At 37.9% G+C, this 25,789-nt stretch overlaps 1 protein-coding gene, 1 long non-coding RNA gene and 1 pseudogene across 2 annotated transcripts; 2 read left to right on the forward strand and 1 right to left on the reverse strand.

The window, feature by feature from the left end:
* LOC115421945 (transcription factor E3-like) overlaps nucleotides 1-3,888 on the forward strand; it is a 43,128-nt pseudogene extending 39,240 nt beyond the window's left edge.
* Nucleotides 3,889-5,126: 1,238 nt separating this feature from the next.
* Nucleotides 5,127-7,454, forward strand: LOC115421946 (uncharacterized). The gene is made up of 2 exons (XR_003935765.1): nucleotides 5,127-5,964; nucleotides 6,652-7,454. It is a non-coding gene; the product is annotated as an uncharacterized LOC115421946 (long non-coding RNA).
* Nucleotides 7,455-17,023: 9,569 nt separating this feature from the next.
* Nucleotides 17,024-25,789, reverse strand: LOC115422033 (myoD family inhibitor-like). The gene is given in 5 exon segments (XM_030138076.1): nucleotides 17,024-17,319; nucleotides 17,642-18,195; nucleotides 18,197-18,263; nucleotides 22,782-23,045; nucleotides 25,732-25,789. Coding segments are annotated over 4 exon segments (594 nt in total). The 3' UTR covers nucleotides 17,024-17,319; nucleotides 17,642-17,990.

A 25,789-nucleotide genomic window follows, 5' to 3' on the forward strand; every position in this document is an offset into this window, starting at 1 on the left:
AAAACATGAGGAAAACCAAGAAGCCCAAACACAGATAATAAGTAAAACTCTGATAAAGTCTGTATTTCATATTATCTTCCTCTGACAGATCGATGCAGTGACTTCCTTAAAACCGTCATGCATACACAGCTGTGCAGCTAAAAACAGATCTCACACTTAGAATACAACCAGTGGGTTTTTCATCTTCATAACTACGCTGTTATTTCTGGAAACTAATGAAACCTTGAAGTCTGTTTGTCATTTATTATCTTGTTGCTGTTACCAGTGAATAAAAGCTCGACTCTTTCACATGTTCTGTTACTGAGCTGCACTTTAATACATGAACCAGTGATGCAGAAGTTACACTAACAAACATGAAGAGAAAGTCCAGATGAGACCGAAAAAGACACAAACCTGATGTTTATCCAGATGTGAAACACTGCACACAATTTTCTACTTTTTTACTATTATCATTATTTTTGTTATTTGTGTGTGTGTGTGTGTGTGTGTGTGTATATATATATATATATATATATATATATATATATATATGTATGTATATATATATGTATATATATAATGTAAGTCTGTGTGATTCCTGGTGTGTGTAAACAGACTGAAAACATCCGAGTGTACACACTGGACTATTTATTCAAGGTGGCAAAAACCCTGACACTGAAACCAAAAGTGTAAATACCACTGATGGCCACTAGATGCTGCTCCATGTACCCCTGTCTTCCATAGACTTACATTGAACTTCTCTTTAAAGTGCCCTGTACACTGTAACAGGGATATTTTTCTTAACTCCCTTCTTTAATTTAATAAATATATCTATTGTTGTTGTCCAACCTGTGGACACTGTGGATAATACTGGACGTGTCAGACACATTAATCTATATAAGAACTGATTTTTAGACAATAGATCTGGAAAATCTTATTTCAAGAAATCTTACAAGATAATTTTCACTTGTTCCACTGGCAGATTTTTTTTTTTTTTTTGCTTAATTCAAGATTTTTTTGGTTAATTCAAGCAAAAAAAAAAAAAGAAATCTGCCAGTGGGAACAAGTGAAATTATCTTGTAACATTTCTTGAATAAGATTTTCCACATCTATTGTCTAAAAATTGATTCTTATATCTCACTGAAAAGTTCCTCTTTAGGTGATATGTCTTATTTTAGTGCGATGAGATATTTTGACAAGAAATGAGAAAAATACACTTGGTAGATTTAGATTTTGCAGTGTATAAATCTGCTGTTATAGTTTATAAAGTCGTTAGCACCGCTGAGGACCTGTCTACTGTTGTTAATCTTTAGTCTCTTTAGGTTTTAATTGTCTTTTAATTTTTGGTAGAATTAACGTGAATGTTTTTTTTTTTTCTGCAGTTGAGAGGAGGAGGAGGTTCAACATTAATGACCGGATCAAAGAGCTTGGAGTGCTCGTTCCCAAAGCCAGCGACCCGTCAGTAACGCATCATCCACACATACACCTGAACTCAGCACAGAACTGTGATCACATGACACACTGTACCTGAATATCTGTTTGCACAAATCCAAACAGACAGTTATTAACAGTAATTAATAATAAAATTCAGCAGTTTTTTGTTGTGTAGACACGTGTTTGTGTATTAACGAGGCGTGGCCTGTGATTGGTCGAGCAGGGAGATGCGTTGGAACAAAGGGACGATCCTGAAGGCGTCGGTTGACTACATCCGTAAACTACAGAAAGAACAGCAGAGAACCAGAGAGATGGAGGAGAGACAGAGGAAGCTGGAGAACACCAACCGATCACTGCTGCTGCGGATACAGGTGAGTCATGACTGTCAGCCAATCAGAGCAGAGCGTCGACACCAGTCAGTCCCCCGCCCTGATTTAAGGCTAATAAAAGGATCACTTACATGTTTTTCCAGGTTGACTGTAGCTGTGGTTAATATGATGCAATGACAAGAAAGTCAGAGGATTCTGTCGGATAAACGTTGATTTGTCTATAACAGGGGTGTCAAACCAATTTTAGTTCAAGGGCCACAAAAGTACAATTACATTATGAAAAGTTTATAAAATGAAGTTAAAAATGTGAATAACAAAAAAAGAAAAAAAAAAAAAAGACACCTTAGACATTCAGTGAAGAAAATCAGTGCTACAATTAATCTGTACATACTCTCAAATGATTCTCAAGTGATGCAATAAGCCCCACCGTTAAAATAAAATAAAAAGTGAATAACATGAACAACCTGAAATGTCTTCAGAAATATAAGTGCAATTTTAACAATATTCTGCTTCAGTTTATCATTTGTACGGGTACATTACAACTTAGAGTTCACAGTGGATCTACAAATACACCCAAACATATAGTAACAGACAGATATTGTAAAAAAAAGTTCACTTCCTTCTCTAAAGACATTTTGAGGTTCAATTCAACTGTATTTTCATCCTCATTTTTTCTGTTTTTTATTTTTATTGGTTCAGTCCCTCGTACACACTTTTGAGCAGAATGTGCACAAACCAGTGAACCATGTAGAAATGAATGTTAAAGCTGACACTCTGAACTCTTTGTTTGTTTGTTTAGGAGCTGATGATTTGACTCTTTGTTGTTTATTTATTTGGTTTTTTTTAGGAGCTGATGATTTGAATCTTTGTTTGTTTGTTTATTTAATTGTCTTTTTTTTATGAGCCGATGATTTGACTCTTTATTTGTTTGTTTGTTTAGGAGCTGATGATTTGACTCTTTCTTTGTTTGTTTTAGGAGCAAATGATGTGACTCTCTTTGTTGTTTGTTTGTTTGTTGTTTGTTTTGTTTTAGGAGCTGATGATTTGACTCATTTGTTGGTTTGTTTAAGAGCCGATGATTTGACTCTATTTGTTTTTTGGTTTATTTAGGAGCTGATGATTTGACTCTTTCTTTGTTGTTTAGGAACTAATGATGTGACTCTGTTTGTTTGTTTGTTTGTTTGTTTGTTTTAGGAGCTGATGATTTGACTCATTATTTGTTGGTTGGTTTGTTTAAGAGCCGATGATTTGACTCTATTTGTTTTTTTGTTTGTTTTAGGAGCTGATGATTTGACTCTGTTTTAGGAGCTGATGATTTGACTCTTTGTTTTTTTGTTTGTTTGTTTGTTTTAGGAGCTGATGATTTGACTCTGTTTGTTTTAGGCGCTGATGATTTGACTCTGTTTGTTTGTTTTAGGCGCTGATGATTTGACTCTGTTTGTTTTAGGAGCTGATGATTTAACTCTTTCTTTGTTTGTTTGTTTAGGAACCGATGTTTTGACTCGTTGGTTGGTTTGTTGAGTCGTGGTGACTTGACTCTTTATTTGTTTGTTTGTTTAGGAGCCATGATGTGACTCTCTTTGTTTTTGGTTTGTTTGTTTGTTTGTTTTAGGAGCTGATGATTTGACTATTTTTGTTTGTTTGTTTGTTGTTTAGGAGTTGGAGGTACAGGCTCGCCTCCACGGCCTCTCTTCCTCCTCCTCTGCCTCGCCTCCTCCCCCCTCCTCCTCCTCTTCCTCCTCCTCTCTGAACCCACACGTGGCCAACCCCCAGGCCCTCCTCTCCGCCCCGTGTTGCCACCACCCTTCTCCTCCAGCTCCTCCCCGTCCCTGTGACTTCCGCCCCTCGGCCTGGACGCCCTCAGCTTTGTGGAGCTGGACGACCCCCGGGGGCCTCCGCCGTCTTCTCCCCGGACCTGATGGCCGACGTCGGGCTGGCGGGCGCTCGACGGCCTCGGCGACATCCTGATGGAGGGACGCCGGCGACCCGCTGTCGCCCGTAAGCGGCGGGCGACCCGCTCCTGTCCTGCGGCGCCTCCAAGACGAGCAGCAGGAGGAGCAGCTTCAGCATGGACGAGGACCTCTGATGACGGAGCGCGATCGGCACGGCGCTGGAGGTGAAATCTGCTGAGAACTGCTGTAATTCAGCGCACTAACTTCGATGTCGCATTGTTACCCGTGGCAACTGGTGCTTCCCGATCACTGTCCACTTCCAGTACGAGCAAACAAGCAGCTGATTGGTTGGTTTAAAGTCAGCTGGTCTGAGCTTCCGGCGACCAATAACCCTAAAAGGAAAGCAGACCTGAATTTTTAGGTCTTAATTTTCCTTTAAAATGTTTGGTCCAAATACAGGTCATGTTCATCTCTGACCTCTGACCTTGACCTCTGTTCATCTTTAAAGCCGTTTCGCACCAAGCGCTGATTTTTGCTGGAAATGTTCACACAGAACTCTGAAACGGATTCTGTGGGTTCTTATCAATGCTGTCACACCCTGTGGAATATTTCTTGTGGACCGAAAATATTCGGATATGACCTCAGTTTCACCTGCAGAAACACAATCAGTAAACTGATGGTAGAATATTTATCATTAGTTACATGTACCAACACTTCTATTACGAGTGCCTTCGACCATGACTCATCATTTTAGTTCACAACCGACAGTTTAAAGCACAGGTGTCAAACCTGCGGCCCGGGGGCCAAATCTGGCCCGCCAAAGGTTCCATTCCGGCCCTGCAGGATGAAAATGCAAAAATGAACCTGAACAGTCCAGGTTATGAAAATCCTTTCGGTTCAGGTTCCACATACAGACCAATGTGATCTACAGTAAAAATAACAACACAATAACCCATAAATAATGACAACTACAAAATTTTCTTTGTGAAAAATTACATGGAAAAAATTTAAGTGAAAAAATTATCATTACTCTGTGAAAATATTTACATTTACAAAACTATTCTTTCACAATAAAATGCAAATAAATACAAAAATAAAAACAAAGATGAACAACCCGAAATGTGCAATTTGAACAATATTCTGCCTGTTCCTAAATGTTTTGTGCATTTATGGATCCACTGTGATCTGTAGTTGTGTTAATAATAGATGGAATATTGTAGAAATTGTTCAAATTTTATTTCCAAACTCCAAAATTTTAACAATATTCTGCCTGTTACCAAATGTTTATGGAACATTGTGTGTCATGTACATGTATAAATAAGAAGTCGAGGCATAATATTGTTAAAATTGCACCAATTTTTCAAATGAAATTTCAGTTTTTTCAGGTTATTCACATCTTTATTGTAAAATGTAAATATTTTCATAATTTAATTGGGGGGTTTTTTGTACTAAAACGAAAAGAAAAACTCGGATTTGTCATTATTTATTGGTTATTAAGTCATTATTTTACTGGTCTGGCCCACTTGAAATCAAATTGGGCCAAATGTGGCCCCTGAACCCAAATGAGTTTGACAGCCCTGGTTTAAAGCCTCTGAAAACCTAAATACACAACAGCAGTCTCATGTGCATAATAGACAACAGTATTAGAAACCAGTTGCAGTCCAAATTCCAAATTTATTTCATTGTCATTTAAGTTTTGTAAGATTTTTATACATTTGCGGTGGTTTTACTGCAGATTTTTTATACAGCTAATCCCACAAACACGTCTTCTAAAAACACCCCAATTAGTTTTCCAAATTAATTCACTGTCTGCTGGTATTTACGTTCTGCCAGTCAGTTTATCTACCCATCGATACTGTCTGTACCCCATCGTGTCTGTTTTTTAAGCTGGTTCTGGGTACAAATGCATGGTTGATCATGTTTTATTATTCTGATTCACTGCTTTATTGTCGATGCGGCTCCATTGACCACTGTTGTTTTCTTCTTCATGCACCGACTGGAAATGAGCAGGGGTCATCTGTAGCATTAAAAAACATAATGTCCCCCAGATTTAGTTCTGCAACTAAAGGGGGGTTTGGTGACAAATAGCTTAATTTCTTCATCTTTCCATGTATCACAACCCTGCAATCTATACACATAGTTAAAATGTACATATAATTAACTCATTAGTCTATTACTGTCGTTACTGTTATCATTATTACTATATTTAAGGATATGTAACATTTGCATTTTGACTCATTAAAATTGTAGCTAATGCCACTGGCTAACATGACATCAAACAAATGGGATCCAAAACAGTTTAACAGTCTGAGAGATGGTCTAAACCACAGGTGTCAAACATGCGGCCCAGGGGCCAAAACTGGCCCGCCAAAGGATTCAATCCGGCCCCTCGGATGAATTTGTGAAATGCAAATATTATAATGAAGATATTAACAGTCAAAGATGTGAAAATTATTTTAGGCCAATTCAATCTGAAGTGGGTCAGACCAGGAAAATACAATCATAACAACCTGTAAATAATGAAAAACGCAAATTTTTGTCTTTGTTTTAGTGTAAAAAAAAAAAAAAAAAAGTAAAATTACACAAAAATGTTTATATTTACAGACTGTACTTTTACAAAAAATGTGAAATAACCTGAACAAATATGAACAATATGAAATGTCTTACGAGACGTATACAGAATTTTACCAATATATATATAAGTTGTGATGTGACATGTATAAATGATAAACTAAGGCGTAATATTGTTAAAATTGCACTTATTTTTCTTAAGAATTTTTAGGTTATTCATATTTGTTCATGTTATGTTCAAGAACAGTTCATAGATGTAAACATTTTCATTAAGGAATTTTGCTTTTTTCACTCAAAAACATAGAGAAAACTTTGGTGTTGACATTATTTATAAGTTGTTAACCTATTATTTATATTATTTTTCTGGTTCGGCCCACTTTAGATCACATTAGGCTGAATGTGGAACTGAACTAAAATAAGTTTGACACCCCTGGTCTAAACAACAGAATGTGGGGTTTTTGATCAGGTTTTCTAGTAGCTGTCAAGGTTTATTTACATACACTCAGATTTTTGGGATCCTGAACAAAACAGACAACACTTACGTGTTTTTCAAAATAAATTTCCAGAGGCTCTAAACAAATTAAGCCCAACTAATCATCTAGTTTTTGTATGATTCACAGTGCCTCGTCGTCATGTGGTGAAATTCAGTATTTTGGCTTTGCACTGGTGAGAAACGGCATTTAAGCAGCAAAAAAAAAAAAAAAAAATCGTTAATAATGAAAGTGGAGTTTACAACAATCGGAAGCTTTGAGTCATTTCAGTCTTGTAAATATGAATTCTATAAATACAAGCAAAAAGCTATAATCACTGTGTGAAAAGATCAAACTGTAGCTGCTTATTGATCTGACGAGCAAAGTCATGATCATGCTCAGATTTTATTATTGCATCCTTTATTTTTATGTTTGTTCTTTTGTCGTAGTTAGAGGATCAGAAGGGAAACCTGGTCGTGGAAATCTAGACTCACATTTAAAGGGACATGATGCTGTTCTTTAACATCACTTTGGAAAACCTTTATCACTGTGTCATTGTGACGGGGTTCAGTTGACGGCAGATGCTTTTATAAAAACTCACATTTGATAAACATTTTTAACTGGAAGAAAACTCCATGTTTAACTTGTTAGCTATAACTGCTAACTGTTTATAAAGTAACGTGTGAGCTAGCTGCGCTCTAGCTCACTGGTTTCTGCAGATGTCATACAGTTAGTATAAGAGGACGATAAAAACTGTGTAATTTGCTTAGTTAAAAAAACAATTCTCATGTTGTATCGGTAATCATAATGGGAAAAACACAAAAAACTGTGCGGTTTTTAATATACATGTTTTCTCTATGTGTAACCAGCCTCTGTGTTAGCTGTAGCAGTTAGCTGTAGCTGTTGTTAGCTATATCTAAACTGGTTTTACTGAGCAGTGTAGCACCATAGGTTTAGTTCATAGCAAACAACTGTGTTAGCTACCTGCTAGCAGTAATTTATACATCTTAATGGCTTCAACAGAATACTAGGACTAAAGGTGACTGTAACCTAATCAGAAAACACTGAGAAAAAGTTTATGTACTACCCAGATAAGCTACAGCTGAGTCAACTAGCTGTTAGCTTCAAATTACGTAAAAAAAAAAAAAAAAAAAGAAAAAGAGAGAAAAATATTGAAAAAATAAAAAGCTCTGACATCTAGTAATTGAAAAGGGAAAAAAACAATGTGTTTTTACATGTCTGACTTCTCTTCTCTCACTGTAGCCCTTAGCTATGTTAGCTGTAGCTGCTTTCACCTACAACTAACTGTTATACATTGGTTATGTTAGCACCACATGCTAAGCTAAGTGTGAGCTGGGTCTTATCTATGTAGTTCATAGCTAACAGTGTTAGCTAGCAGCAGTTTAGCTCACTGGTTTCTACAGATTTCATCGTTATCTTAAAAAAAAGGTAATTAACTGTGGGCATATTGGTTACAGCTAAGTCCGCTAGCTGTTTGTTACAGTGTGTTTAGCTACTGTTAACTAACTGCTGAACTGTATGAACAACTTCATATAAACTAAATCAGCTAACAAAGAGCTTAGCTAGATTAGCTAACTGAAAGTGTAGTTTAGAGTCAGTTAAGTTTGCTATCATCTTTAACTGTTGTTATATTCCAGGTAAAATTTTCTGCTGTCTACGTGAAAAAATAACAAGCAGTTTGTTTCATCAGTTTTCACAGAAGAAAATAAAGATTTAGCTAAAATGTTATCAGAGCAACCAACATGTGTCAGTATAAACATCAGCCAAACCTGTTACTATAGCAACAACAGCTGTCAGTCATTGCTGAAACTCTTCATTAAAGGGATTTATTTTTATCATTTATTGTGATAAGTATTGCATCTATGTGTATGTTATTGTTTACGTATAGCTTACGTAGTCTGTTCATGATCTGAGTATTTTTCATTCTTTTACAGATCATTTATGGTCCAGATTAAACTTTTGTATAAAATAAAATCTTATAAAATAAATCTTTATTTTTTTTTTTCTCTTTTTTTAATAATGAAAACATATTTTTTCTGTATGGCGCAGTAAAACAAAAAAAGCCTCCACTCCACTGTTGCCACACAGGAATCCACCAATAAAATAAGATTAAATTAATTTAACATCATACATTTAAAATTTCTTTGGAAATGAACATAAATCACATTCCAGTTTTGTTTTGTTTTTTTTTATCAAAAGCCTAACCCTTAAAGATTATTTTCTGTTTCAAAGAAAATCTTCTCTCTGTTGTATATCCCAATCTTTAACAACACGCTTCAATTTGAAGATCATACCTTCAGAAAAAACATATGCACTATACAGTGTATGCATTTTTTTTTATTGTTTTGTGCCCTTAAATTAATCAAATAAAGCAATAAAGTGTTAGATATGTGCTGATGAGATGACAAATTTTATTGATCTGTTAAAGAAAATTGATTCCTCTGGCTCAAACAGAATAAAGCTAAATAAAATGTATAGTTGGAGGATAATCATAAAAAGAACTACAAATAGATACAATAAATATAAATACAATAGTCAGAACAGTGTACAGTCTGATTTTGAGTGGGTTACACAGCACAAATATTCAAATATTTATTATTTTTTCTCTCTGCATCTTGTTAAGGTCGTAGGTGTTTACATTTATTACATCATATCATATTGGATTTGGTAGGAATAGGTTTAAGATAAGATTAGACTTTACTGGTCCCATTGTGGGGAAATTGCAGCGTTAACAGCAACAAAAATACAAAGAATAAAGTGTGAAAAGACAGGCAGAAACCTTCAAGAGTGAACAGGAAATAAGGAATAAATAATAGAGAATCATCTACTGTTATTCCTTTTTTTTTTAAACATACGTATGCATTATTATTTTTATTATATTCATATTATTGATTACTTTGATAAACATTTTCACCTTAAAACCAGTTGATCATTACTAGCTCGAGTGTAAAATGTGTTTGCATTTATTAACCCTTTCATGCACAGTGGTCACTCCAGTTCTTCTCCAGCTGTTTTCTCTTGTATATTCATGGGTTTAGTTGTTTTAGTTTCATATGAGCCAACACAGTGGACACTTATGCATCATCCCATACACTGACATCATACTATTACTTTAACTGTGCTGTTCTAGATAAACCCGATCTGCAGTAACATGTTTGAATGTAAATCAATTATTTGTTAGACAAAAAGTTTTTTTTTTTTTGCATATTATCTCCATGAAGTGAGTAATTACTAGTATTAGAATATGTTAAAATGTGAGAGACATCAGATTAGCAGCATTAAAATGTTTTTATTTCATGTTTTCGTATCACTTTCTGATATTGGGTTTTAAACACGTTTCTTTACTTCAAAAATTAAATGCAGGGACATTTTTTGGAACTCCATAGAAAAAAAAAAGACTCGACACATTGTTTTTTTCATGGCTAAGGAGGAATAAAAACACTCAAAAAATAAATCTTGACTTAAATTCTCACAATTCATGCATGAAAGGGTTAAATTAGGCCCTTGGAATATGATGAGATGTGTTTTTTTTTTTGTTTTTTTTTTTATAAAGAAACTAATGTGATTAAGATGAGTTCAGTTAGTGTTCCTCTCCACCAGGGGGCAGTGTAATAACACAATAAAACCTGACCTCAGCTGAAGGTCTGATAGAAACAAAGATTTCAGACAGAATGATGATTCCTACAGAATCTGATGGAAATGTCCTTTAAATGCCTGTTTTTACTTTTATTCTCTGAGTACGCTTCAGTCTTAACAGCTGTATATTTTAAATTCACTGCAGTAAAAGTTCACATGTATCTGGATTTCTACTGGAGGAAAGAATGCATGAACTTTTACATCCATATTTTCATGACAATATATCAACTTGTGGCAGCTCTTTGTTTCTTTCCAAACAATTCATGTGTAATTTATGATTAGAAAGCAACAACACTGTCCAAGAATGCTGCACACCTCTTTTCTGTTCTCTGATTTCTATTTTCAGAGCATATTTTTATAGTATATGATTGGATACTACAAGAAATGTTCTGTTGGAAAAAAGATCAGTCGTTACAACAAATTATGATGGATGAGTAAAAAGGGACTAAATACATTTTGGAAGAAAAGAAGCAGCTTTATTTTGCAACTGACAAGCTGTTCCTCATTAACATTAAATTTTATCACTTCTGCAGTTTAGTTTTCAGTCTGATTTATGTGTTTTTAACTTACATGGATTAATAGTGAAGGAAATGATAACATTTTTCTTTAACCTTCTATATTCATAATTTATAATCAGTATAAAAACATATAATAAATAGTAATAACACAAAATACTGCAGCTGAAAGTAAACATAAGATCATTTAAAGCAGGGAAGTCAAACTCATTTTAGTTTAGGAGCCATATTTGACCCCATATGATCTCTAATGGGCTGAACCAGTAAAAAACAGTGATAAAGGGTAAAAAATGAAATTACAAAATGAAATTACCAAATGAAAGTGTTACATTTACAAAGTTTCCTTAAAATCTGAATAACGTGAACAACCTGAAATGTCTTAAGAAAAATAACTGCAATTTTAACAATATTATGCCGCATTTCCACATGTGCATTTCAACTTACAGATCACAGTGAATCTACCAAATACACAAAACATTTAGTAACACACTGAATATTGATACAATTGTACATTTCAGGTTCATTTTTATTCAGGTTATTCACATTTTTTTGTTTGTTACAGTGGATGTTATTTTACTTTTTTTTTTTTTTTTACACTAAAACAAAGAGAAAAAAATGGAATTGTCATTATTATAGATAATTATATTAGTATTTTACTGGTATGACCCACCTGAGATCATAATGGTCTAAAATGATTTTAACTTGATATTTAATAACTTCTGTGTAATTTTTGCATTTCACAAATTCATCCCACGGACCGGATTGGACCCTCTGACGGGCCCGTTTTGGCCCCCGAGCCATGTGTTTGACACCTGTGATTTAAAACATTATGTGAACAGAGTAAGCATGTGTTTGTCATTGTTATTCCTCAAACACACTGATAGAATAGAATAGAATAGAATAGAATAGAATAGAATGCCTTTATTGTCATTATACATACGTACAACAAAATTGTAAGAGACAGCTCTCTAGTGGTGCGTAGTGCAAACAGTTTAAAGAAGAAGAAAGAAAAGAGTAAGTTACATACAGAATAAAAACAGGCATGTCACCAACCAAGAAACAGTAGAGATAAGTATATTGCACTTTGACCCTGGCTGAACACAACACAACTAATAACAAATATTTAAATCATTTTACATCCACATTATTCGTATGTTTATAACTGATTATTACATGTTGTCATTGTTAATCGTATTTATTTTTCTCTTATTGATCTGGACCCATCAGGTTCAGTGTGTGACCTGTCGCAGGGCCCTGAGCCTCAGCTTTTGAACCATTACTGTGAATCTTTTCGACCAAATCTCAGATGGAAAAGTCAAAGCCTCTGTTTTTGTCTCTGTCTGTCTCTCTTTGATGTGGGGCCGTCCTCGGGGGTCAGAGGTCAGCGCGCTGTCATTTCAGCGCTTTCCTGTTTCCTGTTTGGACGTCCTGGCCTGTCGTTTTTACAAACACACACTTCCTGTCCCAGCAGGACCCAGTTCCTGTCCCGCCCGTCCCCGCCCCACCCCCACACAAACTGTCAATCACACGCAGTGACATCATCAGGCTGTTTTCTGGGTCGGAGCACAGTTTGTTTGACCCAATAATTCTCACATGAACACCATTAAAACATCTCAATGTACAGTTCATTAATGACGACCTTAACCCTGTGGTATCCCGTCCAGCAAGGCCCTTACTAAGCACCAAGTGTGTGTTTTTGGCACACTTGTGGAATAATATCAAAAAAATTTCATACAGTTTGTTTTTAATTCTTTTACACTTTTTCTATTTCACCAGCTTGAGCCGTAAATAAAATACCAAATACTCAATAATTGTCACATTTTTTAACCCTTTAATGCTGTGTTTGTAAAGCAAACAAACCATTTTTTGGATGCAAAAAAAACAAAAAAATATTTTTTTTCAAGACACTACAGAAAAGGTGGATCACATATTATTTGATTTTTTCATCCTGGCATATGTCAAAGATTAACAGTGACATTGGTTAATTTCCATTATTATTTTTGGCGCTAGGTCAAATGTTCAAAACTACTAACATCTGTCACCAAGTGTGCGTAAAATGCACACTATAAAACAAACTATTAAATATTATATATGATTTCTTTTTCTGCTCTAATTTGATTTTATTTCTGTAAATCCAGGTCAGCCCTAATCATACAGATCAAATGGAAGAAACAGTGCGTTTTAGGCACATCTTGGCAGCACAGATGCTAGTCTGGTAATTTTCTTTTGTTTACAATGTGCACATTTTAGTTGGTGGAAAGAATTTAAAAGATCATGCAAAATTAAACACCTCTTGAATTCTAACCTTATTTAAATTGTGAAAAATAATATTAAGTTTTTTAAAACAAAGTGCAAAGTGTGCATAAAATGTGCATCCGGATACCAGAGGGTTAAACAGGTGTCTATCATTAGTAATCAGTAATTTATGTCACATGTTACGATAAAAATGCGTGGAATAATGACGGTATTGCATAGAAAAGATAATGGAAACTGCAAAAAAAAATTTTCTTACATTTCTTTTTTTTTTTTTTTTTTTTTTTTTTTTTACAAATTTTATTCACCAAGGTCAAACACTGGTCACATACAATCCCGAACACTCCTTGACAACAAAGCTCATTTAACATTGTTAGCTACCGTACCAGTTCATTTCAAGTAGAAAAGGAAGAAACTGAATTGCACAAGCCAAAGCTAAAGAGGTGAAGAAAAAATTAAATAAAACAAAAAAACAAAAACAAACATACAACCCCCTCCTCCAAAAACAACCCCCACAAAAAACAAAACAAAAAATATAACATTCTTAAATTAGCTTTTTAACTTCTTTTTCCAATGACTTATTGTGTTTCGCTGTGTAATCTCTAGTAGCATCTATCAGTAAGATAACAAATCACAACCAGATGAAACATCCTCAATCCCTACAGCGATCATAAAAAAACACCTGAAAATGAAAATCCCTCTATGTGGAGCTGGAGCTGGTGTTAGTTTTGTCCATTCTGAGCTTTTTAGTTAAAGGTTGTAATGACCCAAACAAAGTAGGCAACAACAAAGTACCTTAACAATGGACGTCGGATGATATAAAATGCAAAAAAATAAGAAGAGAAAGTCCACGCTTATGCGGAGACGTGGCAATGCAACTGCACTGATGATGCAAAACACTTTTACAAAAGTGCAACAAGTAGTGTTTGACATGTAATAAACAAAGCCTCTATCTTAACTTTCAATGTTTTGCAACATCAAAAATAGTTCCAATCATGTTCTATCCAGAGTCAATTCCCAGTTGAATTTGCGAGGTTCTGTTCTTGTTGGAGTCCTGTGGTCTGGATGCAGGAGCTCAACCTACCAGAAGTTGTTGTAGGAGATACGTCAGATAAAACTGCTCAGTGAAAACTAGAGTCGTAGTTCACGGCCTCCTAAGCTGAGACCACGTCAGGCATTACAGCAGTGATGTTTCTGAAGAAGAAGAATCGAAGAACTGGCAAAAAGTCTTACGCCTAAAAGAGGAAAGAGTAACGGTAACGATGTTCCTAAAGGTCCTTCAACAGGGAAACAGTGAATCCCTTCAAAACTATACTTTTCATACATACAGGGTGGGAAGCAAAATGTACAATGAACGTTTCGTGTTTTTTTCTCAGCAGGCACTACGTCAATTGTTTTGAAACCAAACATATACTGATGTCATAATCATACCTAACACTATTATCCATACCTTTTCAGAAACTTTTGCCCATATGAGTAATCAGGAAAGCAAAACGTCAAAGAGTGTGTGATTTGCTGAATGCACTCGTCACACCAAAGGAGATTTCAAAAATAGTTGGAGTGTCCATAAAGGACTGTTTCTAATGGAAAGAAGAGAATGACTATAAGCAAACTATTACCAGAAAGTCTGGAAGATACTATTAAAGAAGAATGGGAGAAGTTGTCACCCCAATATTTGAGGAACACTTGCGCAAGTTTCAGGAAGCGTCTGTGAAGGCAGTTATTGAGAAAGAAGGAGGACACATAGAATAAAACATTTTTCTATTATGGACATTTTCTGTGGCAAAACTTCTCATGACTTTCAATAAACTAATTGGTCATTACACTGTCTTTCAATCCCTGCCTCAAAATATTGTACATTTTCGCTTCCCCACCCTGTATCATATACTCAGTGCCAATGAAAACGCAACACTGAATGTGTTTTATTGTTCCTGAGCTGCATCAGTATGTTTCAGTTTCACCTGTCTAAGATAATCCCAGACAACTTCTTAACAACCGAGACGGGTTGAGCTATTGTCACACTTGAATGAACTTGTCTGCATTCATAAGACTTGTTTTCTCATTGCTCAGCTATGAACTGCTCGGTTCAGGAAACTGTGGTCAGTTCAGGATGTGGTCATGTCTGTATACTGTGTAAAGACAACTGAAAAGCACCAAATCATTTGCAACTAGAAAAGCACTCTGAGAGCGCAGACCCTCGCCAAGGAGATCAGTGCCCCCCCCCCCCCCCCCCCCCGATCACCACCAAAATTTAATATTTGTTCCTTGTGCCAGTATCAATATTTCCTGAAATTTTCATCCAAATCTGTCATAACTTTTTGAAAGATCCGGATCAGTCTTTGCATTGATAGAACACCCCATTGTAAATCCCTGAGTCAAATTGCATGCAGATTGCACAATTCCCCCATATTGGTGATTTCCACCATAACTATTAGTCCCATATTTATTTGACCCATATTTTAAGATTGCTTGACCATGAAAACATACCATTAGCACTGGATTCATCATTATTTCCCTTATTAGTTCGTAGTTATTCACGAAAATCACATTTCTCGTAACTGGCGGTTTTCTTCTGGATCTAGCTCCTTAAGTATTAAAGCTACATGAAATCGGTGGCATTACTCCCGATGCGGAACTGACTGAGCTACACGATGGCGCTTGTCAGAAATTCTACCTTTAATATTAAAGGCACAGTAGGCCAAAAGTAATAAGTTTATATAAATTGTAGATAAAATCAGCCTTCTGGATCAGATCCGGATCAGCCTTGAAATGTGATAGAGGACCCCATTGTCAATTCCTGAGTTAAATTTCATGAGTTTTGGTCAATAATTAAGCGAGATATTGGGGAACGAAAATTTTGGCCCCATTTACCACAATGTTAACGAAAATTTCAAAGTGATCCAGAACCCCAGGATTTCTTCCGGATCACCCCCAAACGTAATCAGTTCTCCTATCCCATTTCCAACAAACCCTGAAAATTCATCCAAAATCTGTCAATAACTTTTTGAGTTATGTTGCACACTAACTGGACAGACAAACAAACAAACCCTGGCAAAAACATAACCTCCTTGGCGGAGGTAATACCTCAGCGATGCCCAGACTGAACATGTGACCAAGGTGCCATGCTCTGGGGCTCCTGGAGGCCGGAATCTCTGCTCGGAAGGTGGCGCGCCGTTTTGGAATGCAATGTGTCCACCATAGTCAGGATGCAACAGAGGCATGAAGAAAGGGCTCAACTGCAGACAGACCTCGCCCTGGATGAGGACATGTGACCACGCCACAGCAGGACCGCTACATGAGCTGCAGCACCTCGGGACCGCTTTGTGACTTTTGGTTTTTGGGGGTCCTGGAGTTTCTGTCTTTGTCCTTATTTTTTGTCAACAAATTGGATGTGATTTTTTATTTTTAATGTATAGAAATGGCCTATGATTAATTCCAAAGAGCGGTATGGAATAAAAATCCTCTCGATTTAAAAAAATTATAAGAATCTTCAAGTGTTGTGTTTTCATTGGCACTGAGTATACATTTTCATACTTCTAGCCTGTATCCACTGGACCCCCTCCTCTGTTCTATGGGCCCCCACAAATGCTGGGCTCCATAAATCTGTCATGTTCATGCCCCCCCTTATTGGTGCCCCAGCCAATATACATATTATTCTGACCCGTGCGTTTTTAATGGCGCTAAGTATAAAACTGAGTCTTGCTGTTTTCAGGGTGTACAGTATTTACAGGTCGGAGTTTGTCGTTCTTCTACGTAGGGAGACAGACTCTCAAAGCAACAACGCACAAGATGGTAGATTGAGGGATTATTCCAATAGAGTCTTTCCGGAAAGCCAGATTAGATCTTGACTGGCGATGAAATGAAACCCAGAATCCTCTTTGTATGAGACAAGACAAAGACGAAAACCATTAAAACTGGAAAGACCGATCTCCACTACATTACCACCAGTGAAAACATTGAAAATCTGTCTTTTTCTTGTGCTTTTCGGCTGTCATAGAGGCTCACGTGAATTATCAAACTGCAGATTTTAGTCTTTATTTTATTTCAGAACACACCCCCACCCCCACCACCACCCCCAACCTTTTATAATACTGATCACCCCTGCTGGATTTGGTGCCAGTTCATTCTATACAAAGTACGTCCTTCAAGTTCTAAGGCACCGTTAAAACCTCAGTAAAGACCAAGGAGTCAGTCGCCAGAGCGTCACCATGGTAACCACCTGGGGCACTGCTAGCAATTGTGAGCCCCATGAAAGCTAAACATTGTGAAATTCAGTATCTTGTTGATTTGTCGGAGTGGGGGGTGGGGGGGGGTGTTAATTAGTAGTCCATAAGTAACACTGGAGTGAAGCAAAACTGAAACTTTACATACTTTCAACATCCAACTCCCGGCTTCTATGCCTTTGTGGCTCTTACACGAATTTTTCTACTTCTAACCTGTATCCACTGGACCCCCTCCACTGCTCTATGGGCCCCCTAGAAATGCTGGGCCCCATGAATTTGTCACGTTTACCCCCTTTTTACGACGCTCCAGGTAACCACATATGATGGAGATCAGCTGATTAGAGTTCTTTTTTTAGTCTCTAGTGTACAAATCACCACGGACCGATAACCATCAGTACTTATCGTAGTTATCACCATCAGATCTTCTGTACAGACCTGAGTTCATGCTACAAACAATATCGTCTGTGCATCGGTAACATGATTCAACTGATTCTTCGGTAAAGAAACGCTGATTAAAATCACATCACTGATCCTGGCGTCTACGTTTCGTCTTTAGGAAGCAGAAGCAACTAGTTTTTAACTGAAGATAATCGGTTTGTCGCGCTGTCCGACGTCTGTCTTCATTTCTATTCCTCGTCACCTGTCCTCTCCTCTGATTGGCCGGTTTCTACGAGGGGAAGCAGATGGAGCAGCATTCCAGACACACCTCCAGACAGTCGGACGAGCCGCAGCAGTCCTCCAGTATCCCACAATCCAACACGGCCTGACACGCCTCCTCGGTGCAGGCCGCCTCCCCCGCCGCCTCCATGCAGCAGCAGCAGCAGCCCATGGAGTCGCAGCAGCCGGCCCCGCCCACTCCGCAGGCCAGACACCCCCAAAGCCGAACACATGGACAGGAGCTCGCAGAAGAGACAGGCCAGGACACAGTGAGCGCAACAGTCTGCAATCAATCAATCAGTCAATCAATCAGAAACCAATATGTTATGTCTGATGAGTTACAAGGTTATAATAGTTTTGGATTTTTCATTATAGTTTAGTTTTATTTAGTTTTGACTTTTTTTTTCTTTAATTCAGTTAGTTTTAATTTGTTTTTAGAGCAGGTTTGCTAGTTTTTATTAGTATTCATTTTTTTCTAAATGCTTAGTTTTAGTTTAATTTTAGTTTTTTTATATCTTTTTTCTTCTTCTCCGTCGTATTCAAATAACCCCAGACAGGACTCTGCTGTTTTCTCCCAACTTTAGTCTCCATGTTTCCAGGTAGAGTGGGGACCAGAAGACGACTGGAAACCACAAGTAACGACAAGTGACGAACTGTGAAGTACCGTATAGTGCCGCTAGCTAAAATTGCTAGAGCGAAATAAATCACTTTTGTATCAGTCCGACATTAACAAAGACGACAAAAGGGAGTTTTATCCATAATTTTATACATTTAGTTAGTTTTGTAAACACACAATACAGTTTCAGTTAGTTATCGTTTTTTTCTTTTAACTATAGTTTTTATTTATTTCAGTTCGTCATTTCGTTAGTTTTCGTTAATGATAATAACCTTGATGAGTTAGCGTTGCTGGAAGGCTAAAGGAAGTTTGTCATCTTTTCATGGTCATCAGATATGACCCATTTGAACGTTCAGAGACTATCGTATTTTAAAGATTCGTCAGAGAATTTACCTTGTAGTATTAACCATGAAAATGTGCAAATGTTTTCTTTGCTGATGACGCAGACATATTCCAAGATGACAAGACTAGGATGAATCAGGATGAGATTATGTAAAAGTGGATCAGCGTTTTGACAGTGGAAGAGTTTAAAGTTTAATGTTTAGTGTTTAAAGGATTACCTGCCACCAAAGTGACACGCTAATAATATCTAATAAAAAGCTAATAAAGAGTCAGTCAAAATGCAGACATGGTGTATTTTAGTCAAATTTAGGGGGAAATGTCAAATTTGTGTTTTGAAGTGGAATAGTTCGGGAGCCCCTGGATTAACTGTTAACTATTAAAAGCAACCCGATCAGATGATTTTAACACAAATCTATCCATTGACTAAGGTATTTTAGTACTGCTTTACACCTGGGTGCTTCTATGAAACTGGGTACATTTTGGTATCTGGCACTTTTCCATCTTTTTTAGACCCCCCCCCCGCCCCCCCGACAAAAAAAAAAAAAATAGAAGTAATTTAGACATATTTCCCCCCAGGTTGGACCTAATGATGACCTCATATGAATGCAGAAAAAAATTATACTTTTGCTCTGAGCCATCCCATAATTAATGAATTTTTGATCAAATATTGGGGCCAAAAATGGGACCAAAATTGGGAAAGGAAAAGCTCCCGAGGTGTCAAAACATTTGTGTAAATGGTCTTCTATAGACTCTAAATAAAGACACTGTGTTAAATGTGTCGATCCTAGTGTTTTATCTAATCCACACATGTGGGTTTTTCATGAATCTCAGTCTCATTCCAGGTTTTGCATGTAACCCATCGGTCCACTTGTGTTACATACAGAACCTGCCCATTTAAGCGCATATAAATCGCGAAGGATTTGCAACAGTGGTCATTTTTGTCAAACACTCTGCCTTGAATAATTAGTTCAACTCCCAAAATGTACCTGTGAGAGAATAAAGAGATATTTAAAAAAAAAAAATAGTAGTGCGAAATTTTCGTGTCCTTTTGACTGTGTTGCCTGCAGATTTTGTATTAAATATAATGTAAAATAATATAAAAATGTTTGATCTGAAAATAGATTCTCTTTTATTTCAGTAAGTATTCATCTTTAAAATAGAGCCAAAGTGCTTCCAAACTTGCTTCATAACATTAGTCTACATCTGGTTTGAATTTTTTTAGCCCCCATGTCCAGTTTCATAGAAGCACCCATTTCACAGAAGAAAAGCATCTATCACAGTTCATTACATCCCATAATGACAGGTAGAACAGGAAGAATGAACTTGTTTTAGCGTCACTAGGCCACCGGGCTGTAGTCAAATAATAAACTTTTCCTGTCGAAGCTGCTGTGACTATAAATATGTGCTCTCCTGGTGACACCTGAACTAACATGGCTGCTGGGATCCTGCTGGGATGTGGAGGGTGGAGGTGTTTTTGGTGGAAACCAGACGGGCTGATAGTGGGAGGGGTTATCGCTGGGTGTGTGAGGCAGATAAGCAGACGTCCACGTTGGAGGTGTTGGACTGAAACAGAGGAGAGCTGTGTTCAACCGTCAGAGGAAAACTGTGTGTTCACCGTCTGTTTGACAGAAACTACGGCTGTGATGGAAAAGAATAGAACAGTAAAGGTGGACGGATAGTTAGGCAGATTTTAGAGCAGGGTGTCAAACCTGTGGCCCACCAAAGGGTCCAGTTCAGCCCCTGGGATGTTTTTGCCAAGTGCAAAAATTCCACAGTCTTGAATTGAATTAAGCAAAAAAAAAATTTAGCTTGAATTTAGCAAAAAATCTTGAATTAAGCCAAAAAAAAATCTTCAATTAAGTTAAAAAAAAAATGTTGAATTAAGCCAAAAAATCTTCAATTAAGTTTAAAAAAAATCTTGAATTAAGCCAAAAAATGTCAAATTTAGCAAAAAAATCTTGAATTAAGCCAAAAAAATCTTCAATTAAGGTAAAAAAAAAAAAAAAAAAAAATCTTGAATTAAGCAAAAAAAAAAAAAAAAACAACAACCTTCAATTAAGTAAAAAAAATATCTTGAATTAAGCCAAAAAAAATCTCAAATTTAGCAAAAAATCTTGAATTAAGCCAAAAAAATCTTCAGTTAAGTTAAAAAAAAATGTTGAATTAAGCAAAAAAAAATCTTCAGTTAAGTTAAAAAAAAATCTTGAATTAAGCCAAAAAAAATATCAGTTAAGTAAAAAAAATCTTCAATTTAGCAAAAAAAGTCTTCAATTATGTAAAAATATCTTCAATTAAGCCAAAAAAAATCTCAAATTTAGCAAAAAATCTTGAATTAAGTAAAAAAAAATTCTTCAATTAAGTTAAAAAAAATCTTGAATTAAGCCAAAAAAAAATCTTCACTTAAGTTAAAAAAAAATCTTCAATTAAGCAAAAAAAAAAATCTTCAATTAAGTTAAAAAAAAAAATCTACAATTAAGCCAAAAAAAATCTTGAATTAAGCCAAAAAAATCTCCAATTAAGTTTTTTAAAAAAATCTTGAATTAAGACAAAAACATCTTCAATTAAGTAAAAAAAAAAAAAAAATCTTCAATTAAGCAAAAAAAAAAAAAAAAATCTAGAATTAACAACTTAATTTTTTTCCTTTGTTTTAGTGCAAATAATAACATTAAATTATGAAAATATTTACATTTCCAAACTATCCTGTACCAAAAATGTGAATAACCTGAATATGAACAACCTGAAATGTCTAAAGAAAATTATGCACATTTTTAACAGTTTTTCTGCCTGTTCCTCAGTGTTTAGTGTCTTTGTAGATCTGATCCATAATGCACATGGACAAATGAGAAGTTGAGGAATAATATTGTTAAAATTGCACTAAATTTTCTTACGTTTTTAATTTAAATTTATGTTTTTTCAGGTTTTTTGGGTTGGTTTTTTTTTTTGATAGTTTATAAAAGTAAGTATTTTCATAATTTAAAGGGTTTTTTAACACTAAAACAAAGACAAAAGTTTGGAGTTGTCATTATGTATAGGTAATTATGTTATTATTTTCTGGTCCGGCCCACTGCAGATCAAATTGAGCTGAATATGGCCCCTGAACTAAAATGAGTTTGACAGCCCTGGTTTAGACTATCTGTGCTATAGCAGCTTATTTCACCCACTGCATTTTAGCACAAATATTTAAATTTATACTCCTTTCTAACCAGGTTTTTATCTCACAGTGACCGAGTTCATTTAATTTTTCAGCATCATTTAATTCTGATTCATTTAAAGTCACAGATTTGCATTTACATTGTCTAAGTTTGGTTGAATTAATCAGAAATTAAGAAAAAAATGCTATGAAAAACTAGTGTTTGTTGTATGACTGAACAGAAACTTTATGAAGTTTGTGATTTTATCTAACCTTTAGCATATATTATATTAAATCCATTTTTATCTAAGTCTGACCTTTTATTTATTGACTCAAGTGAAGACATTATAATGAATCTGTGGAATCAATGTTGTAGAAGATGACAGTGTTTCCACGGTAACTACGGAGCCTCTGAACGTCCAAATGGGTCATATCTGATGACCATGAAAAGATGAAGAACTGTATTTTACTCCAATTATTGACATGTATTGTTAGGATTAGTGGATCAGCAGGTATTAAACAGATTAGATCAGTACATGGTTTGGGTCGTTGGAAGCTGTTGAGGTCTTTAAGGATTAAATTAAAATGCAAAAAAATAAAACAAAAAACTAACACTAAATTAAAAAACATTTAAAACTCTTAAACATGTGAAAAAAAACACTGCTTATGTCAGACTCTATTCACTGTGGTGTAAAAGGATCTGATTGGCTCACCATCTCTGGCCACCTCCCTAATGTGGGCGGCGTCCGTCTTGAAGGAGGTGTGGCTTTTGGTGGAGGAGAGACGGTTCTGATTGGTGCTGTGATGATGATGATGGTGATGATGATGATGGTGATGATGATGGTGAGGAAGGCTGCAGCTCTGTCTTTTACAGGTGGACGACCGAAGAGGAGGAGGAGGAGGAGGAGGAGGAGGAGAGGAGGACGATGAAGGAGGAGCACAGACAGGAGGAGGAGACGCCGACAAACTGTCCACACCTGAGACACACAGGGAGGTAGAGGGACAGGGTCGGGTTCAACAGGGGGACTCAGGGGGACTAGGGTGGACTAGGGTGGATTCATGTGGACTAGGGTGGACTGAGGTGGTCTAAGATGGACTCAGGTGGACTCATGTGGACTCAGGGGGACTCAGGTGGACTCAGGGGGACTAGGGTGGACTAGGGTGGACTCATGTGGGCTCAGGTGGATTCATGTGGACTAGGGTGGACTGAGGTGGTCTAAGATGGACTCAGGTGGACTCATGTGGACTCAGGGGGACTCAGGTGGACTCAGGGGACTAGGGTGGACTCAGTGGACTCAGGTGGATTCATGTGGACTAGGGTGGACTGAGGTGGTCTAAGATGGACTCAGGTGGACTCAGGGGGACTAGGGTGGACTCAGGTAGATTCATGTGGACTAGGGCGGACTGAGGTGGGCTAAGATGGACTCAGGTGGACTCATGTGGACTCAGGGGGACTCAGGTGGACTCAGGGGGACTAGGGTGGACTAGGGTGGACTCATGTGGGCTCAGGTGGATTCATGTGGACTAGGGTGGACTGAGGTGGTCTAAGATGGACTCAGGTGGACTCATGTGGACTCAGGGGGACTCAGGTGGACTCAGGGGGACTAGGGTGGACTCATGTGGACTCAGGTGGATTCATGTGGACTAGGGTGGACTGAGGTGGTCTAAGATGGACTCAGGTGGACTCAGGGGGACTAGGGTGGACTCAGGTAGATTCATGTGGACTAGGGTGGACTAAAGTTGACTCAGGTAGACTCATGTGGACTAGGTGGACTCAGGTGGACTCAGGTAGATTCATGTGGACTAGGGTGGACTAAGGTGGACTCAGGTGGACTAGGGTGGACTCATGTGGGCTCAGGTGGATTCATGTGGACTAGGGTGGACTGAGGTGGGCTAAGATGGACTCAGGTGGACTCAGGGGGACTAGGGTGGACTCATGTGGACTCAGGTGGATTCATGTGGACTAGGGTGGACTGAGGTGGTCTAAGATGGACTCAGGTGGACTCAGGGGACTAGGGTGGACTCAGGTAGATTCATGTGGACTAGGGTGGACTAAAGTTGACTCAGGTAGACTCATGTGGACTAGGGTGGACTCAGGTGGACTCAGGTAGATTCATGTGGACTAGGGTGGACTAAGGTGGACTCAGGTGGACTAAGGTGGACTCGGGTGGACTTGGGTAGATGCATGTGGACTAGGGTGGACTAAAGTTGACTCAGGTAGACTCATGTGGACTAGGTGGACTAAGGCGGACATAGGTGGACTAAGGTGGACTAAGGTCAACTCAGGTAGACTCATGTGGACTAGGATGGACTAAGGTGGACTCAGGTGGACTCAGGTGGACTAAGGTGGACTAAGGTCAACTCAGGTAGACTCATGTGGACTAGGGTGGACTAAGGTGGACTCAGGTGGACTGAAGTGGACTAAAGTGGAATCATGTGGACTAAGGTGGACTCAGGTGGACTTAGGTGGACTAAGCTGGACTCAGGCAGATTAAACTGGACTCATGTGGACTAAGGTGGACAAAGGTGGACTAAGATGGACTCAGGTAGATTAAGGTGGACTCATGTGGACACAGGGAAACTAAGGTGGACTCAAGTAGACCAAGGTGGACTAAAATGGACTCAGGTGGACTCAGGTAGACTCGTGGATTAAAGTGGACTCAGGTAGACTCATGTGGACTAAGGTAAACTAAGGTGGACTCAGGTGGACTCATGTGGACTAAAGTGGACTCAGTTGGACTCAGGTAGACTCATGTGGACTAAAGTGGACTCATGTGGACTCAGGTGTACTCAGGTGGACTCATGTGGACTAAAGTGGACTCAGGTGGACTCATGTGGACTCAGGTGGACTCAGGTGGACTCAAGTGGACTCAGGTGGACTCAAGTGGACTCAGGTGGACTCAGGTGGACTCAAGTGGACTCAGGTGGACTCAGGTGGACTCAGGTGGACTCAGGTGGACTCAAGTGGACTAAAGTGGACTCATGTGGACTAAAGTGGACTAAGTGGACTCAGGTGGACTCATGTCGACTCAGGTGGACTAAAGTGGACTCATGTGGACTCAGGTGGACTCATGTGGACTCATGTGGACTAAAGTGGACTAAAGTGGACTAAAGTGGACTCATGTGGACTATAGTGGACTAAGGTGGACTCAGGTGGACTCAGGTGGACTCAGGTGGACTCAGCTAGACTCAGGTGGACTCAGGTGGACTCAGGTGGACTCAGGTGGACTCAGGTGGACTCAGCTGGACTCAGGTGGGCTCAGGTGGACTCAGGTGGACTAAAGTGGACTAAGGTGGGCTCAGGTGGACTCATGTGGACTCAGGTAGACTCAGGTGGACTCATGTGGACTCATGTGGACTAAAGTGGACTCAGGTGGACTAAAGTGGACTCAGGTGGACTAAAGTGGACTCAGGTGGACTCGTGGACTCAGGTAGACTCATGTGGACTCATGTGGACTCATGTGGACTAAAGTGGACTCAGGTGGACTCAGGTGGACTCAGGTGGACTAAAGTGGACTCAGGTGGACTCAGGTGGGCTCAGGTGGACTCAGGTGGACTCAGGTGGACTCATGTGGACTCATGTGGACTAAAGTGGACTCAGGTGGACTAAAGTGGACTCAGGTGGACTAAAGTGGACTCAGGTGGTCCCAGGTGGACTCTCACCTGTCTGCTTCCTCTGAGGCGGTGCTGAGGCAGAGGGCGGGCTGGAGCAAACAGACAT

Source organism: Sphaeramia orbicularis, chromosome 7 (genome assembly GCF_902148855.1).
Source record: "Sphaeramia orbicularis chromosome 7, fSphaOr1.1, whole genome shotgun sequence".
Taxonomy (NCBI): Eukaryota; Metazoa; Chordata; class Actinopteri; order Kurtiformes; family Apogonidae; genus Sphaeramia; species Sphaeramia orbicularis.